The 20,004-nt window shown below is 39.4% G+C and overlaps 1 protein-coding gene across 5 annotated transcripts in view; it reads right to left on the bottom strand.

Moving 5' to 3' along the window:
• The window catches only part of ROBO2 (roundabout guidance receptor 2), a 1,057,727-nt gene that overhangs the window by 395,490 nt on the left and 642,233 nt on the right, over nucleotides 1-20,004 (bottom strand). For all 5 annotated transcript variants that reach the window (XM_027648665.1, XM_027648666.1, XM_027648667.1 and 2 more), the window contains one exon: nucleotides 7,267-7,593. In XM_027648665.1, coding sequence (XP_027504466.1) covers nucleotides 7,267-7,593 — 327 coding nt within the window. The remainder of the gene's footprint in view (nucleotides 1-7,266; nucleotides 7,594-20,004) is intronic.

Below are 20,004 nucleotides of genomic sequence, written 5' to 3'. Positions count from 1 at the left end.
AAAAATGAAGAAGGATAAGGTTTTGGTGTCTTCAAACAAATATAATTCTCAGAATAAAAAACCTATATCAATATATAGAGAGGTGTATATGTAAAACATCCACCCATCTCACCGCAATAATTACTTTTAATTATCATACTAATGAACTTAGTTAGACTTGAGATCATGTAAAATTTGCAAAGAAATGGTCTGAAGCATTGCTTAAAATGAGTACTTTTTTAAACCTATCTGACATTGCAGAATAGTACAACATGAATGAAGCATATGCCAATAGCTAATATGTCATTTAACATTCAAATAGTGCTTGTAGGCTCCTGAGCAAACGGAATAGAGTTGTAAAAATGCAATGTTAGCTTGTTTTCCTTCATTTCTCATAGGAACTAAAAATCAGAGAAATGTCAACCAAAAAGAAAAAAAAAGATCAGTACCTGCTGATGTGCACACCAACAGATCAGCCAGTAGCTGATTTCTTAAAAGGTTTCTGTGAAGTCACCAGTAATTCCTTAGCTGTCAACATTTTACTAGGTAGAGCACTCCAAGTTATATAAACAGCAGGATTAGATTTTAAAAATTAAAATCAAATCAAAGGAAAGGGGAAGAAGGAAGCTGATAAAAATCAAACAAGGAAATGCACAAGAACTTACCAGAAGCAGAATCAGATCAAGCACACTGTAAATAGCTTCTAAAAATGTAACACAAAGTTCTCTTTTAGGTGGGGAAAAAGGGTAGATTCTGGGCAGAAAAATTCAAGGGATAAATCAGAGGTCCTACAAACAACTTCTCTAACCATTTCTGGATGTGAGAAGTATTTCTACTGCAGGAATGCTGGGCATGACAGTAGGCTGTGTGAGTGCCCAGTGCCCGAGAGCACGTGGCAAAGACACACTAACCTGTTCTGAAGGATAAATTCACACAGTGCAAGCAATGTCCAGCTGGTAAGGAAATTTTTCACTAGGTAGATGTAACCAGCTGAGCTTAAGTGCTAACAACAAACACTCTTCTGATAACCAAGCCTGCTTGTTTTGTGTGAACATACCCATCTTTCTTTAGAGTTCACTGTGCTGTGAACCTCTACCCCCCAAAAAATCTATTATAGGATGACCAGAGTATGAAAAGAGCAAGAAAAAGACAATGGAGAACAAAAACAAGGTCTTGAGAAACCTACAGGCATTGTACAGCTTGATATTATGACTGAGAGAATTTTAAAATCTTTGGATCTACCTAAGATGTGAGGAGCCATTAGCCCTTTTAGCCTTGGAAACTTTTAAATCTGCATGTCCAGACAGAGTTCAAAGGCTAAGAAATGAAGATGCAACAATGCAGTGACTTGTCTAAAGCCCAGTGGATGATGTTTGGGAAGTACTGCTTCTGTCCACATGGAGAAAGCATCAGTGCTGAAGCACAAACTTAAATGGTTTGTGAGAAATATGTTAGGAACAGGAGATACAGTTTAGTTTATCCTGATGAAAAGCATCTCTACAGTGTAGAAATTCTAGTTCACTCTGGTTACTGGTACAAAAATCACACCCTCTCAAATTTCTAGATTTCTTATCCCAGGTGAATTCAGAAGAAATTAAAACACATACTCTGCTAAGATCTAGACTAATAAAGTAAATAATCAGAACTTTTTTTGGCTCAAAAGGAAACTTTGCAATGAGATGTCAAGTCAGGTTTTGATTTATCTGATGTGTCTTCACTAACATACATTTATTAACCTCTTTAATTTCAAATAAAATTAACTGTAAGAATTAAATTGTCCTATATAAAAATGCCATATTATGTAATGTTTTCTACATTCCCAGTGGCTTCATCCCAATCCACAGAAGAACCCACAGAAATTGCTTATTGCAAGCTTCAGAAGTACAGAGAAATTTTCAAGTGGTCCCACCATCTTATGAAATCTGCCTTTGCCCATACTATCTAATCAGCTACGATTTTATTTGTTTTCTTCTATGAGGGGAATTTCATTTTTGTTAAGCGTGCTGTGATAATAACCGTGGTTTGTTAAATTTCTACTTAGAGAAATGCAGAGTAAGAAAAAGCATGATCTTTTCAATGTCCTGATATTGCTCATAGACCAGACCACACTCTGCAGCATTTCAGTTTCTACAATAATCAGTTCTGTCTTGATGAGTGCAAAGGAATGCCAGCTCAGACAGAGAGGTCTTCACACTCTGTTTAGAAGGATGAGAGAGAAAGAGGTGTAAGGAAAGGAACAGGACATGCTTTTCACGTGTGAAAGGAACTCCAAGGCAAATCAGACTTTGAAATTACCAGTAACAAAATTAATAACAATTTTTACTATTTAAGTCATACATCAAACAGAAACTAGACAAAAAAATCGTCCCCCCATTTTAGTCACACACACTGTGCTCTTTTTTCACTGGATATCTCAAATTAAATTAATAACTCCATTCTTATGAACATACTGCAGTCTTTTGCACATGCTGCAGCAAACAGTCATTAGCATTATGATACAGATGTGATTGCACAGCATATATTTTATACCTCTCAGCCTTCATTCACTGAACATTAAAACATATCTTGTTTATTTGCAAAATTACTGCCTCCCGTGTTTAAGATCTGGCTTATGCTTGCTTTGCAATACACCTATGACTCTTTACACTAAACTCTGTGTACTACTATAACCTCTCTTGTTACAGATAAAAACATAATTCAGTTTTGAATCTAACATAAGCAGGATCACTATGTTTGGAGAGCGTTCCAAAGCCTGCTATTCAAGCAATCTTTGGCATATAAATAATGCAAGACCTCTTCTTTCTCCAAATGACTTCAGTTCAAGTACAGGCTCAGAAAGATGGAAGCCCAAATTTATACTGCCATTACAAAATTCAATCTATTTCTGGTTCTCCAATTGAATTATGACTCAGAGCCTTCCACTGCTTTCTGCACACCAACCCACATACTCCTCACCTTCGCCAACCTATGCAGAAAAGAATCCTATTTGTGAATATTCCTGAGTTTTATTATTATATTGAAATGGCAGCAAATCCCAGTTAATCTGAAAAGCCTTATGTTTTCTTTTAAAGGGAAGTAAGGTAGAAAATGTGTCTTCTCCCCCTCCCCCACTGACCTCTGAACCACAACCTCCTTGCCACTAAAGCGTTCAACACCTCATTTAATCTCTCCTCGCTGCACTGGCACAGCACTGCAAAAAGGAAAAGGGAAAAAAAAATAATCTGGGGACTTCATCAATTTTTCATGAATTTTCATTTAGGCCAGAGCCCCCTCTAACAGTGGTCGATAGATCAAGCTGCTGTCACATATTTCACACCTGGGGCTCCAGCTGCTCTCCCCGGGGGCCGCCGCTGACTCAGCCTGGAGCAGAGGAGGCTCTGAGTCAGAGCGGGACCCTCCCGCTCCTCCTCTCGCTCACTCCCGGTGCCCCAGCGCTGGCAACTGAAACCCCACCCGCTGTCACCGCTGCAGATGTGTTTCCTGATATTCCCACTGGAGAGCCCCACCGCGGAGGTTCAGCCGTGTCAGTTCGTACGTTGTGAAAACCTCTGCTTTCGTTTTAAAACTTTTCCCATTCAAATACAAAAGTTGTTTCGTGGAAGATTAAAGTATTTCAAGTCTAATTTCCTTTCTGAAAACCTCCCAAGAAAATCTGAACATCAACGTATTCCTAATAATGGTTGGGAATTATTAGGAATAATAACCCTTTTCAAATTCAATTAAATAACTCTAATAGACAAAAAAAGAAGATGTTTTACTCTTCTGAATACAATTATTCGTAGATGCTTTAGGGCTAGAACATTTATTTTTAATGATTTAACCATAAAACAGAAACACTACATGAGAATTTGCCACATGCACATCAGAAGACTGGGTTTGCTGCTGGCATTAGCATTATTTTTACCCCTTTTGAGGAGGCTCCTACTGAAAAAGTAATCTGCTCAAAGCACACCATGAATTAATGCATTGAAAGAATTAAACAGAATAAGTCATATCAAAGAATTACATATCAATCCTAAATTGTGCCTTCAAATACCAACTTTTTTTTTCTAAATACCAACTATTTCTTCTTAAATGTCTTCTGGAGTAAGGACTTCCCAAATTGAAGGCAAAAAAATTCTAAAAACACATTCTGTATATTAATAAGGCTTTTTAAGTAATTTTCCAGATCACAATTCTTTTCAGTTTCACTGGCATGGATAAATTCTTCTGAGGATATGCATCAGCACAAAAGCATCTGCCCTGGACTGTATGAACATGCTCTGAACAGACAGGGATTTAAAAGCCTATGCCATGCCTTGGTACCTAAATTCATCAGGTTTGGAAAGGTGTTAACTGCTACTCAATCAAAAAGAGTTGAGGGATTTCAGCAACTTGCAAAAACTCACTCCAAAAAAACCAATGGGCAAAATTATTGCATTCAACACGGGCCACACTCTGCTCTGAATCACTTTGTGTCCCAGCTGAATGTCACTTCTGTATTACACATAAGTCTGGATATGTCAGAAGACTTTCAGTCCCACTGCTTCAGTGGCAGGTGTCATGCAGGGTGTTAAAAAAAAAAAAAAAAAAGGAAATAGAAGGATATTAAGCACAATAACACTGTTTGTCATCTTAATGCCTAGGCATGAACACATCTAACAGATACATAAACCCAATAAATATTTCTTCATAAATCATTCAAAAGTTGTTATTGGCAACTGACAATAACAAAGTAAGACACTTACAGATTCTCTCTCTAAAACAGCAGACTCAAGTATTTTAAACCTGTAAAAAGCAGCAGTTTGTCTCTAATGGCACAAATTCAGGCCACCTACAGTCAGATAATAATCCAGAACCCTTTTGTCAGCAAAGGACAACCATCTTTTTTTTTCCCCTGGCGATGAAAACAGCTTGGCTTAGTGTGGAAAGCGCAGTTTTCAACACCATGACAGACAGCACAAGTCAGAGCCATCACAGCCAGCCATCCTCCCATGGACCAGGCTGCAGGATCCAGGCAACTCAACAGTTTCCAGCAGCAGCTGAGAACAGGTGAACGGGGACTCACTGCTGACAACAGCCTGTCAGCAGCAACTCATTCCCTGAGCGTGCAAATGGGTCGCTGCAGACTTGCCCATCCTTTGCAGCCCAGAAATGCTGACATGAGAAAAACAAATAAGAGCCTTAAAATAACTCTTCTCTGAAAGTCATTTGAAAAATCTGTTTTAGAACCAAAACTGTATTACAAAGCATCTCAAAACCAAGGGAAAAGAGATTGTTTGGCTGTCATCCTCCAAAGGACACCTTCGATACATGCCAAGTACTGCCACGTGCTTTAAAGCCAGTGAGCAAAAACCACAGCAGAATCTCTAATTTTTCTCCTTTGATGAAGACCATCCTGCAATTGCAGCTACAGTATGGCCCAAGAAAAGATAAAGAACTGCTGAAGTGAAAAAGGAGAGCCTACTTTAGCATGCTGAAGCATTTAATTGGGGGTTCAGTCAGTTAAATCTCAATCCTATGAAAACAGTAAAATAATAACGTTGCTACTGCAAAAACCTCAGCTTCGGTTTCACATCTCAGGTTTCACGTTCATGTTGATCCTGCCCTGAAATACCTGACAATGAAGCACAGCTTTATTATATTTAAAGTTTTCTCCTATCTCCCACACTGTTCATGCATGACCTGCCACCAGCTACAGTTGTTAGACAAACTCCAGAGAGCACGGATGTTGTAACAAGAGCCTCTCAGCAGGCAGTGAAATAGGGATCAGTGAAAACTGACAGGATACAGAGCACATTTAAATTTCAAAATAATCGGGCGCTTTAATTTGATGACTCAAAGTACAACTGGAACAATCCCCTGAACTTCAGCTGGAGATTTCTGAATCTCAACAGGATTACAATAAAGATTTCAAGTGTTTATGCCTCTCTCCTAGGATTTCTCAACAGACAGTTAAAACTCATGCACAAAGTCACAAATAATCCAGTAATTTTATCTAGTCATACTCACCCAGATTTCAGCCTTCCTTAAACTGGTCTTCTCCTCAGTTCCTAAATACCTACAAAACTGAATAACTTTCTGTGATGCCTTTAATTAGCACATTTACTTGTGCTTTGATGATGTGCCAAAACTGTTTTCGTTTTTTGACACAGTTCTGAATCTAGGCTACACCTGAATCTAGGTGAAAAGCAGTGTAAAAGTCTGTTCTACTTGTCTTATTCCACTATTTAAATATTTTAAAAATGGCATTTTCTGCAATTTCTGAGAAAACTGAAGCCTCAAGATCAAACCACATTAGCTACAAAAGTCTGCAGATGGCATCAGGAATAAAGATTTCTCTTCTGTACTTCCTCCTTTAAAAAACATACTGTCTAGTGGGTACTTAAATCCATTCTTTATCAACTAAGCAAAACAAGTTTGTGCTAAAGCCCTACTTCAAACATATCTCAGTGAAACCACTGTCAGATGAAGAGCTGTGGGAGGAAAAAAAGTAAGTCCAGCAAGAGGAGAGCATTCATAAATCTACTAAAATACACCTCTATGTGAAGATACACGTTCTGAATAAAAAGATCAGTGTTTATTCAACCCATATAACTAAGCAGCAAAAAAACCATGTGCAACTCATTGTATTTGATGTCTGATGAGCTTGTTTTCTATGTGAATTGTAATGAACGTGTCTGCTGACTCTACTGGAAGCAGAGCATGCAGGCCAGGTGGTCTCTGAAAGAGCCATGTCGACTTCTCTGTTGAGACAAAGAGAATCGATAAAGACTAGGGCTGCTCTGGATGATATGAGAAATGGCCAACAATTTCACTTGCCATGGACATAATGAATGAGGCCTGGATCAAGTTCATGATAGAGGAGCATATATTGAGGTTTCCAGCAGTACAGAACATGAGTCACCAAGAAGCTGTCTGCTTCTGCTGAGGTAACAGATGATGAGATAAAGAGAAACAGACAGTGCACCTTAGATTAAATGATAGGTATTTTTCCACATTAGTTCCAGTATAACCAGCTTTAGGCATAATTTAAAAATTAGATTATTCTTCAGAGGAAAATTATCCTTTGTCCATGTTTGAGCCAACCATGTTTATACACCAGCTAGAACCTCATTTCAGTATAAATCACCTCTTCTGCACAGTCACTGCTACTGAATAAACACACGTAAAAATGCCTTGGCTAAGAGTTGCAGCTACTCACAAAACGTCATATTTATCCGCATTTCTTACCTCCCAGGATGCTGGGCGACAGAATACCAGCAACTATGAAGTCTTACACAGTGCTAACGGTACAAAACTACTCACATGCCACTTCCAGAGACGCGTTGCGACTCACAGCTTCTCCAAGGTAGTTCCTCGCTACGCAGACGTAACTTCCCTCGTCGGGTTTACTCCTGCGCCCGTGCACGATGCGCAAGAAAAACAAAGAGCCGCTGGGCAGCAGCATGCGGTGGGAGCGAGGGTCGTCCTTGTCCGTCTCCACCCGCTCCCCATCCTTGTACCACTCGATGGTGGGAGTGGGCCGTCCCTCAGCTTTACAGTTCAGAGTTGTTGGCTCTCCTTTAGACACTATCACGTCTGAAGGGTGCTCAACGATCCGGGGTGGAAAGTCCTCCTGGCGGAGACGGGATCCTGGAGAAAAAGGAGAGAGGAAGGAAAGAATAATTTATTTTAACACAAGTTGTTCTTTTAAGGTCATAAAATTTCCCCCCCCCCCAAAAAATAACAATAAAATATGAAAACCTGTACACACCTGATATTGTTTTGTCTGCTATCAGAGACTATCAGACATTTCAAACCTAAAAACCCAAACTGGACTACAGAGATACAGCTCAAGGCATTTTCAAATCTGTACCAAGTGTAGACTGGGCTTAAAGGAGGATCTCTTACACATAATGCACGACAACCTTTTTCTTGTTACAATAATCTTTCTTGTTCCAATAATCTTTCTATTTACATTTATCTCTAGATCTCTGTGTGCTTTCAGAATCATGGCTGCTGCTCTCTCATCCTTTCATCTGCCAGATTCAATAGAAGGACATCCAAAACCAATGCATCTTACCACCCATTGGTTAACAGTTCTTTACAGTTTTTTATGTATTCTTTGTATCCCTTTTCCACAGACAGTTCAGATATGGAAACAGAAGGCAAAAAAAGAAAATCCCTATACAGATATCTGGAATGTCAGCTAACTTAAGAAATTTTCAGTGGACTGCATGCATATACACACACATAGGCAGAGAATCATAGAATAGCCTGGGTTGGAAGAGACCTGAAAAATCATTTAGTTCCAACACCTCTGCCATGGACAGGAACACTTTTCTTTAGACCAGGATGCTCAGAACCCCATCCAACCTGGCCTTGAACACTTCAGCATTAGTTGTACAGACCCAGTCCACTACTGCACATTAGACTACATCAGTCTGACAACTGGCATTTCTGCAAGAAACACGTCACAGCAGTTCATGCCTCTTCATTGGGTCTCAAACCTGAAGTAATCTTTTCTAGCATGGATCCTGAAAAGTCCTTTGAGTGGAGCTGCCACACCAGTACAACTGGTCTGCACTACTTAAATACAAGGTAGGTCAGCTTCTGCAGGTTAGCAAAATGTTTGTTTCAGTTTTCTGATCAGCAGTTTTGCCAAGTCATAGAAGAGCCATTTAACGTCAGTGTCTTAATTATATTCTAGGTATTCAAAACATTGTCAATGCCTCATTTACTCCAAAAGTTACGAGGAAAGGCATAAGGATCCTTTCTACAGCGAATCCACCCTTGGATTTCTGTTTTACTAACACTGAGGTCATTAAACTGAGGCTTGCCACAGCAGTTAAGTGTTACACCACTGCTGCACAAATGGGCTTTTTCAGTGGCTTCCCGAGTCTATTACCAGGATAGCAAAGGAATCCATAATCCATAATACTGTTCTATGAAAAAAAACCCAACCTATACCTAAGCACAGATTAACTTATGGTACATTTAGCAATGAAAGATATATTTTATTCTCCCTTCTAATGACAAGAAAAAAAAAAAGACATTTAAAATCTAGAAGGAGAACTTTCAGGTGAAGAGTATCTCTGGTCCATGACACCACAAACAACATTGAAGAAGACTGAAATCACCATTTAAGATGAACACCTGACAGTACATGGGACTAAAAAGCTAGCTTAACACATTGACTAGAGACATTTGTATTTATAAACTCTCCACACAAGTTTACCAATTTAATTCATTGCTTATTCTCAAAAAGCCAACAAAATCCCACTAGCTGTGTTAAAAAGTTCCTACAAACAGTATCAGGAAGAAAGGGAGAGCTGAGGTTTTCCTGAGATGTGAGAGAGACTTAAAGAAGAGAACAGATACGACTGAATTTCGATAAATGGTTAGCAGAGGGCAATCAAATGAGCAGCACGAAATCCAAAATGCAAATCCAAACTATTAGTCTTCTTGTACACCAAGGTTTGTTGCAAGCTTTCAAAACTCCTAGTAGTACATTCAACACAGCATTACAAGCCATGTTCAAATCTTTCAAAAGGGCTTTCACCCTTAAAAAGTTAAATCTTTTATCTTGTAGAGCCTTATTCAAAACTGCTCCTCAGGTCACAGTAGGGCTAATCCTTCCTCCTCAGTACTGGTGTTTATCACAGAACTCATGTTTACCTCACTCTACCTGTTCAAGCCATTTGTGCACAAGAGAGGGTTGAGATGTGAGCAGCAGAGACCATGCCAATCAGCAAGGAGAAAGGTTCAGGAGGTGTTCTGAGGGGGGCTCATACCACACATTCCTGTGATGGCTGGGTGTACCTTCAGCTATCCAGGAAGGAATTCCCTTCATCGTACACTTAAGAGGGGGGAAGAAAAACACACACGAGATAGATCATAGAGCACAGCAAAGCCCCTCCTTCCAAACGGAACAGAGCACCTGAAGGACATGCTGACTTAGAACAAACAAAGGAAATAAAAAACTTGATCAAAAACTTGATTCCATTGCCTGTCTCTAAACACTTTCTATGGGCCAGAAAGAAACAGCCCCAAATGGTGTTTTCCTAGTTTTGGTTCTTTCAATATGGCTCCCACCAGTTCTCTTACGAATACAACCTTATTTAGAAGGAACAAAAAAATTATTAACCCCATGAGCTGTCTGGACAGAAGATACTTTTTCTTTTACTGCAAAGCAAGATGGAACCATGATTTTCTTGAGCTAGGTGGTTCTGTTCAAGCAGGCAGCCAGTGGTGTGTATCCTGGGCAACTTCCTTCTCCACTCCTCCCTCAAGGATTCTCAATTCAGGAGTATCTCATGCACACAGAGTGCATGAGAGTAACCCCTGAGTTTAAGAGTCCTCAAGAAGTCTTTACTATGATGGACTGCAATGGCTTCAAATGAAGCATTACATGCTGTTGGGCAAAACAAAAAATCCTGCAATAACAGGATTGTTAGAGCGAGTCCAGAGTAGGCCACCAACAGAGGGATGGAGCACCTCTCCTACAAGGAAAGGGCTGAGAGAATTAGTTTTGTTCAGCCTGGAAAAGAGAAGGCTTTGGGATGACCTAATTGCAGCCCTCCAGTACCTGAAGGGAACCTATGAGAAAGACAGAGAGGAACTTTTTATAAGAGCACGAAGTGACAAGAGTAAATGACTTCCAACTGAGAGTGGGTTTAGATTAGATATGAAGAAATTCTTCACTGTGAGGGTGATGAGGCACTGAAAGGTTGCCCAGAGAAGTTGTGGATGCCCCATCACTGTAAGTGTTCCAGGCCAGGTTGGCTGGGGCTCTGAGCAACCTGCTGCAGTGGAAGGTGGCCCTGCCCGAGGCAGGAGGGTTGTAACAAGATGATCTTTAAAGTCCCTTCCAATCCAAACAATTCTGTGATTCTATCACAGCTAACTGAAAACTGCCACGGAGCTGCACCTGTGCAAAAGGGAGCACTAACACTCACCTGAACACACAGGCAGAGCACTCTTAGAGTTGCTGCACATTAAGGCTCACACAGCTACTGCAGGTGCCCAGTTATCACACCTCTCCAGAGGATTAGTTTCATATATGCCTCACGAACTAATTCACAAAGAAAGTTTTAAGGTCATATTTTTCTGTATTACTTCACGGAATAATGAAAACCACCGTTCAAAAACGAACAACCAAAAACCACCCCACCGAAATACACATGAAAAAAGACAATGTGCAAGTCTATTATAGTATCCTACCTTTAGTGTTAATGTTTCCTTAGTATAACCACAGCATTTACCAAGAAGTTACTACAATTTTTCCATCATAAATCAGTGTGTCAGGCATCTGTTTAACCCACCTCTCCATGCTTTTATCCTCATGTAGCTTTAAAACCTCTCCTTGCATTCTACAGCTATTTCTGGCACAAACTTAGCAATTCACAATCATTACTGAACATAGCTCAGCAGTAAAAAGGATTGTGTCATACAAAACCAAGAAGAGAGCAGTGATCCAATACAGTTGTGAGTGTCACAGCTGTACCAGTCACAATGGCCATGCCAGGCACTGATGGGTGTGTATCAGGCACCAATCCAGTGTAATTATTCTCCAAAATTATCATTAATGCTGGCTTTTGGCTGTCAGTCCAGCATTCAAGGTGACCTCGGTGTCCTACAGAACACTGCTTATCACACAGCCCAGCACTACCTCACTAAGGTTCTGTAGGTGAGAAGCTGAGCAAGAAAAGGTGGATGAGGATGTTTCTCAGTGTGTGGTGAAGGCACAAACACACTTCTAGTCTTTGGATTTCAACACGAGTTCAGTAATATCCTCTTGGGGGAGGGGGGTGGAAATAAACACAAAATCATTCTGTCTTAATGCTGTTTTTCATTAATGCTGACTTTTGTCATGCTATGCTATAGCCAAACCACCACATCAGTTTGCACTACTTCATAGACAGCTCAAAGTTCTTTCCTTCAAACAGCTTTTTATGGGAATAAGGCAAAGACAGAAGGAAGCAGCAGCTGCGGGGCAGCTTCTGATATGTACTGATTAGGAACCTAAAAGTAGAAATAATTAAGATTCTTTCAGAAAATATGGCTTTGGCACAGATGTCAGCTGGTACAAACACCATAGGACAGTGGATGCTGCCAGAGCTTGAAAACCTAATTTGGCCTAGATGCTCAGGCAATATTTCATTGCCTACCTGAGGTACTGAGTTTGGTAATCCTCAGCAGGTGAATCAGAACTACAGCCCAGCACACAGAGACAAGTGATGGAACTGTATTGATGTACCACTTTATGCCACATATTAATTTCTTACCCTAACAGAGTAAAATATTTTTCACTGGTTTCTTCCCAGAAAAAGAGCAAACTAAGATGATCTTGCTAATTGTTTAGGGTTGTTCACCTTCACCCTGTTTGCTGTTGTTCAAATTCACAGTTCACAATACTGTTATTTCATTTTTGCTTCTACTGGTAGATACCAGTACTCCTACTTAAATAGAGAATTTTTCCATGTTTCATAAAGGATGTATCTGAAATTCCTATGGTAAAATATAAATTACAGACCACAGTTAGCGAAAGCTAAAATATGGATCATGAAATCTTGTATTAAATTGTTCACTAAGCATTAATTATAGAAACATAGAATGGTTTGGATCAGAAAGGAGCTTATAGATCATCTGGTTACAAAACTCCCTGCCATGGGCAGGGCCACCTTCCACTAGACCAGGTTGCTCAGAGCCCCATCCAGCCTAGTCTTGAACACCTCCTGGGATGGGGCAGCCACAACCTCTCTGAGTAACCTGTTCCAGAGCCTCCCCACCCTCACAGTAAAGAATTTTTTCCTAATATCTAATCTAAACCTGCTCTTTCCTAGTTTGAAGCCATTCCCCCTTGTCTGTAACTACACACCTCTGTAAAAAGTCTCTCTCCATCTTTCTTTTAGGCTACCTTCAGGTACTGGAAGGCTGCAATTAGGTCACATTCTCTGCACGTAACATACACAGATCAGCCCAGGAAGAGGCATTTGACAATTCACCTTCCAGTCCTCCTAGGCCTCCATCTTTCAAATTTCTAGGAAAAGACTTTATTTATTTCACTTCACGCTCCTCCAGTTTTAATTTATTAACTTCACATCAAGACCAAAAGTTTATTTAATAGATTAAGCCTACTCTCTCTATGAGCAGTTACAAAGCCAATGGTCTGTCACACCAGAGAAACAGTACAGACTAAATTCATAGACGTTTAATTCGTTTCTGAAGTCAACAAAACATTCCTGGTTACTGGGTTAGTGGTATTTAAGAGAAAGGCTAAGAACTGTAGTGTAAGCACAACACAACTGTAAAATCAATATTGTATCAGTTTAAGTGTTAATACCCTGATATGGTATTTCATAATACAGATCTCTGAATTGCCTTCAAGAACTGCCTCAAGACTCTCTCTTCTCACTTTGTCCCCACCTGTCACCACTTGCCACCATCTGACACACCACTTATTTGCGTCTCTACTTCTCTTCCAGCTTTTCCCTACCTGAGTTCCTACATACAAAAAAGCTCTTCCTGAGCTGACCTCCAAGACCACTACTCCTTTTATATCTTTTCTGAAGGCTCTCATTTTGATTTAACATTCCAAAGGCGCAGCTTTAATATACCTTGGATAAAACCAGAAGGCTAAAGGATAAAACCTATTACTAGATTTTCAGTAATAGGACCAACAGTCATTTAGCACTGCAGATCTCTGCTACAGAGCTCCCACTACTCCTTTATCTCCTCTACAGTCTCATACTATTGCTATGACAGGGAAGCTTACAATGGGATTTGATGTATTCCATTGCATTATACATTTGAAATACTTTCAGTTCAATAGTTCTCACAGGTTGTGCTTAACAGGAGCATTGCATGTTTAGTTCAGAAGAAAGGGTAATGTCAACAAGAACAACAGCAGTTGTTCCAACAACAGAACTTGAAAGACAAATACATAATATATCACAGAATCACAAAATCATTGAGGTTGGAAAAGGTCTCCAACCTAAATGAATAATTTACTCCAACTTTGTCAACTAGACCATGGCACTAAGTGCCACATCCAGTCATTTCTTGAACACCTCCAGGGACGGTGACTCCACCACCTCTCTGGGTAGCCCATTTCAACAACCCTTTCCATAAAGAAATTCCTCCTGATGTCCTGAGCCTGAACCTCCTCTGGCTTAACTTGAGGCCATTTCCTCTTGTTCTGTCACTGGTTGCCTAGGAGAAGAGGCCAACCTCCACCTGGTTACAGCCTCCTTTCGGGGAGTTGTAGGGGGTGTTAAGGTCACCTCTGCACCTCCTCTTCTCCAGGCTGAACATCCCCAGCTCCCTCAGCTGCTCCTCTATGACTCATGACTGGGTTTTGCCAACAACACATGTTCTCCCTGAGACAGAGTAAAAGGCCTATTTATCAGGAAAAGAAACAGCAAAACTGTACTAGGGGGAAAAAAATAAAATCTGCAACAGAAAGTAATAGAGGTGGGAAGGGAAGTGCTTGGGTATTTTTGATTCTACATAGAGGACAGCTCCAAAGATATAATTCAATACCAAAGAACCTTCTTTTACACTGGAGTCTTGGGTTATTTTCACTGTATCAGTTAGGAAAAAATAAATCTGAAATGAAGGTATTAAAATCACACCTAAAAGAATAGTGTGCTTTAAGGACAGGATGGATAGCTACAGAAGTCTCTGCAGAATCTCTTTGGCTATGTTGGATCTGTCACATGGCCTACAAACTCTATGAAGACACTCTCACAACTTCTTAGTTAAATCTACTCAAAGACATTCACAGTTACTGTTCATTTTCCTGCTTCTCCATATGCCTCGTTCCACATGAGAAGTACTTATCAGAAGCACTTATTACACACATCTGTTTAATACAGTGAATAAGCACATTGCTTTCACCACCCTTTTCACCACAGAATTGACTGAAAGCAAGCAGAGATCTCAAGTAGAGATCTTGTCAGTCACATCTTAGTTTGAACAAAAGATAATGTACAGGAAAGTCAAGATAATGAGAAAACTCAACCAGAGTACAGGCTGGTGCACTGGCATCAGGCTGATTATCCCAAATGCATTCCTCTGGGCAAAGAGACATGGTAAAGACTACATTCTGAAAATTTATACTTCACAGTCTCTCCCTCTCCCTTGAGGTTTGGCAGATGGGAAAAGACTCCACTGATACGACTGTTTCCAAGGTAAGGTTTTTGTTCAAAGCTGTGACAAGGTCCTCAGAAAGCTTTTCCTTGAGCAAAATTAATCCATTAAGCAACACATCCTAACTTCCCCAGGACATGCATCTGCAGATAAGTCACCTTTCCTATAGTGTATGTCTGCCAAGAAGGGATAGCAGGAAATGCTGACAAGAGAGATCAATAACTGTCATTAAAAACATTTGACCAAATCCTATTGGAAGGGTGATTCTATTAAGTTTCTCTTGTATGAAACCGTGACTTTGCTAAGTGAGGTGTAATCAACTTTAACAGTAAAGAAACACTGCAAACATAAAATTCTGATTTTTTTTTTAAATGTAGACAATAATCCAGTGCCACAGTATAAGCACCCTATTCCTTGTATACAATAATTTCAGGAGGAGCATTCCAAAACCAACACAAAGACTTAATGAATTTTACTCTAATTCACTTCTCTTCAATTTTTTTCTCCTCACAAACAAACATACAAGTGTCCCATTTCACTTTTTTGCAGAGTCTTACCACACCTCTAAAATTGTTGCATTCCAGCACACTGCCTGGGATGGAACAAGGCCTGTTTGGGATGCAGGCAAGAGAGGAGTGAGTAGCAGCATGATAGCCCTGAAAACTGGAATAGAGATTCAGAGGCAAATGATTTTTTTTTTCCCCAGGTGAAAAGTGATGTTATAAATACAAGTCACTGCTTCAAAGAGGAAGTTACAGTGATTTGCTTGTTGCAAAGCAGAATGGCATAGAGCTCAAGTCAAAGATTAAAATATCTACCATAACTATGTTCCCTGAAAACAGGTAACAGACAACTACTTACTTAATAACACACCAATACTTTATAACACACCAACCACACACATACATAAAACCCCCCCACAACCCCCTCAACAAAGCCTTACTTGTAGGTTCTTTCTCAAAAAAACCTCTGGCTTTTGAAATTAAAATAGCTGTTCCAATTCAAGTGTGGGTTTCATTTATGTTCACTGGCTCTACATAATGAGATGACAAAAATGACTTTAAAAAATGAAAATGATAAGGAGAGAAGAGGAACACTTCCAGCTATGAAAAGCAGAAGAGAAAAGGTTTATGTGTATATATGTCTTTGTGTTGATATGTTGTGTGTAGGTACATTCCACATCTATATTTATATATCAAATGTACACACACCCCCCATATGTGCCAGATGACCTCCAGAGGTCCCTTCTAATCCAAATTATTCTGTGATATATACAGAGTGTGCAACAAAGGCATCAAAGAGCAAGAATTCTTTTTCCTCTCTTTTCATCCAGTAGAACTCAAGCACAAGAGCTCTGCCCTTGGGAGCCTTTTAAAACCTCTCTGGAATTTAACAAAGCGAGGCGTGAGCGTGTGCCTGACTCTAACAAACATCTTCCAGCTCTTTTTGAGGCCAAGGATGGAAGATAAAACAACAGATACTGTTTATAGACAGCATAATAAGTTATTATACAACGAGCATATTGTCATCATAGCACTGGGGAATCGCCAGTGGCTTCTTATGAGCCAGACAAAGGGAAGCTTTGCACCTTCCCACATATCACTGGAAAAAAGGACGGCTAATTAGAAGCAAGTAAATTTTGCTTTTGCACAGAAGGGCTGATAACCACAGGCTCTCCAAAGTCTAAAACTTTCTACTGATAGATGATAATGAGCATCCAAGACATCATTAAAAATATATATCTAAAAGCTTTAAAAATAAGTAAACATGAAAACACATCAATTTTACAGTATTTTTACAGTATTAAACCAAAACAACAGCTATAAAAAAAAGCTTTCAACTGACAATCCAGTCCAGATCCCTTCAAGAACCGTGAGTCAAACAGCTCTCAGACTGAAATAAAACTGCCACAATCTGTGAAATCAGACTATGTAAATAAATAAGCTCTACAAAATTAAAGAAAGTGATTCCCCAAATAAGATCTTTCAACCTGTCTTCAAAAAGCCTCTTCAAGTAATTTTAAAACTACCTGATCTTTATCTTTCATATAAAGATTTTGAGATACAAGCCAAAACTTACATAATGTTGCACCATTAGAAACAATTATGAATCTTGTCTGCATTTTAGTTCTGATTAATAACTCAGCTTTCCTCCACAACACAACTGTAATATATATTTTGACCATATTTTTAAGTAGATTTAATAGTTCTGACACGCTAACTTTTACAGCTGTTTATATAGAGAGCTACTTCAGCCAAGGAAACTTTCTTATTTCTTCCTTCATCTTCACACCCAGGAAAACCTCTCTGGTGTTGCTAACAATCCTGCATCCTAAAACTTGAAAATCTGATATCACAGCTAGACAAAAATCCTGAGGTGATAAACAGACAGGGTAGTTAAGGTAACAGAAGCTTCTCAAATCAGAAGCAATACAGTTTGGTCTACTAAGACTGTAACAAAGTTATACTCACATCCTACAACCTACAAAAATCCTACTCAGGAGAGCAGAGGTGAACAACGACACATTTGCCATGACATGGAATCTGGGTCAGTGATTTTAAGCATTACAAAAAGAACACTGGACAACAGTGGCAGTAACCAATAATTTCACCCATCTGGAGCAGTCTTAAAATAATGTTTGGAAGAAGGTGGGGGATTCCTACTGCACATACAGCAGGAATTTAAATTTGGTGTTCTAAATTCCACCCTGCAGCCACTGTATTCACTGCTGACATTGGTCACACAGACTCTCACCCTGTTCCTCTGAACCACACCAACTGTGAATGTCTAGGGAATTACAAGTAGGCAATATCAATATTTCATTTAAAACTTGACTCAAGCATCCTAAAAGAAGCTTTTGTAAAGTTCTAAGCAACTATCAGCCAATCAATATTAACTCAGCAGCAACAATCACAATAAAATGTAAAGTAATATGACAAACATCAAAATCTAGTTGTAATATTTTTGTTGATTGCACCCTTGCCATTTGTCAAATGCTTCCTCTATGGGAGCTTCAACCAGTTATAGAAAACCTTTCCCAAATATCCATGGACGAAAATACAGATCACGTTCTGCAAAGAAAGCTTCTGATCCTCCTTCTTCTAGCCCCATATTGAGCAAATACACCTTCATATGTTCAGAAGTGGAAGGCTTTTGGAATTAGTATAAACTTCCTCACAACTGTATCTCTGCTACATATGTCAATTTAGAAGAATTGGGTGAATAAGTAGAAGTAATACAAGAATTAGGAGGATGTTTGCAAATGCCCCTTTTCATTTCACCTTTTGCTAGCATTTTAAAGACTCATTCAGACACCTGATATCTGAAGACAGTCAACTTTTACCGAAAAGTCAGTCACAAGTTATTTCTGCCTATATAAGTCGTGTTTATAAACATCTCATATATCACAAATGCAAAAGATCACAATTTTTCTGCTGGTGCTTTATGGCACACATTTGTCTTTATTTAGAAGCTTGGTGTTTGGGTTGGCTTTTGGGTTTTTGTTTGGTTTTTTGTAGGTTTTTTTGAGGTTTTCGAAATATATATATTTTATTGCAAGTACTGCATATCTTTTTTGTGTTTGTTTGATCACCAAAATGCATTTATAGTACAATTATATACCCTTTTTATATATCTCTCAGGTAAGAATGTGTCTTCTGTTAAGACAATATTTGGAGTTCCCCTGCCCCACCATCTTTTCTCACGTGTGTTGCTCCCTCCCTTCAAAAAAAACCCCAAAACATAAAAAACTATCACTTCTTCTCAGGTGGCCTCTCCTTTGTTTTTGCTCTCCATGCATGTTTCACAAATGCCTTACAAGCCTCATTGTGTGTATTTTCATGTCATCTTTCTACCTTGCTAGCATTATACCTGCAGCTAATAAAATGACACATTTCTTAATCCAAAACAGTTCATTGACTCTATTTACAAGGTGAATCTCTTATTTTCTGATTCTCTCCTTTAGAAGAGATCCAGTTATCTGTTCCGTTAGATAACGAAATACAATTCTGCAACTTCTGCAGCCAAAATGGGATTTAATGTTCTTGGGCCTGGTGACAGAGCACAAACACTCCCAGTCACTGTGCCAGCTCTTGGATTTACTTTTTTTTAAGCAGCCCTCACTGATTTTTCTCTCACCTTTTCTGTTTCGTGTATTTACACCCAAAGCTGGCACACAGCAAGAAAGTCTCTCATAGACTGAAGGCAGTGAGAGGTTTTCTTGGCCCTTGCTGCTGCTAGTGGCAGTCCCAGCTAGGAACAATCTTGCCTTTCAAGGAATACCCATTTTACAGTGTATTTCTGCATCAGTGTTTTACTCTTTCTATATTAAAGAGAGGGAGATTTTCTGAAACAGTAAAGTTCATGAAAGTTGAAGACACCAACTCACAAACCTATGTTGTTTACCCTATCTTTATAGAGAGCTCTCTGTTGATTCTACTAATGGAGCACGGATTACTGACAAACACAACCACCTCTCAGAGCTGTGGAATGGCAAGGGTACTGCTGTGACCTTCTAAAAGCTTCTTTCCACTATATGATTTATTTATAGTCCATATTTTCCTAGATCATACAGCACTATGCAAAAACACAGAAATAAGAGGACCTGGCAGCACTGTAGGTGAAACAAGCAAAAACTCCTGGGTAGTTCTCAGACTGTTTACTGCAAGCAAGTAAATTTGTGAAAATAGCAGTAGAGGAAGAAAATAGAAAATATACAGTAAGCAGATTCCACCTTCTCAGGTTGTAACCTTTGACTTTTCAATAGCTATCCCTCAGTAAATATGATGAATGCTGTCTAGGCAAACTAAGGAAATAAAATTGTGTCTTTAAACGGTGGTGGGTTGACCCCAGATGACAGCCAAGCCCAGCTGCTCACTCACCACCCTCTCCCATGAGACAGAGAGAAAGTAG

The sequence above is a fragment of the Corapipo altera genome, unplaced genomic scaffold (assembly GCF_003945725.1).
Source record: "Corapipo altera isolate COAL_440 unplaced genomic scaffold, ASM394572v1 58, whole genome shotgun sequence".
In the NCBI taxonomy this organism is placed as follows: Eukaryota; Metazoa; Chordata; class Aves; order Passeriformes; family Pipridae; genus Corapipo; species Corapipo altera.
Note: the sequence above shows the minus strand (reverse complement) of the source record. Positions and strands in the feature narration are given on the sequence as shown.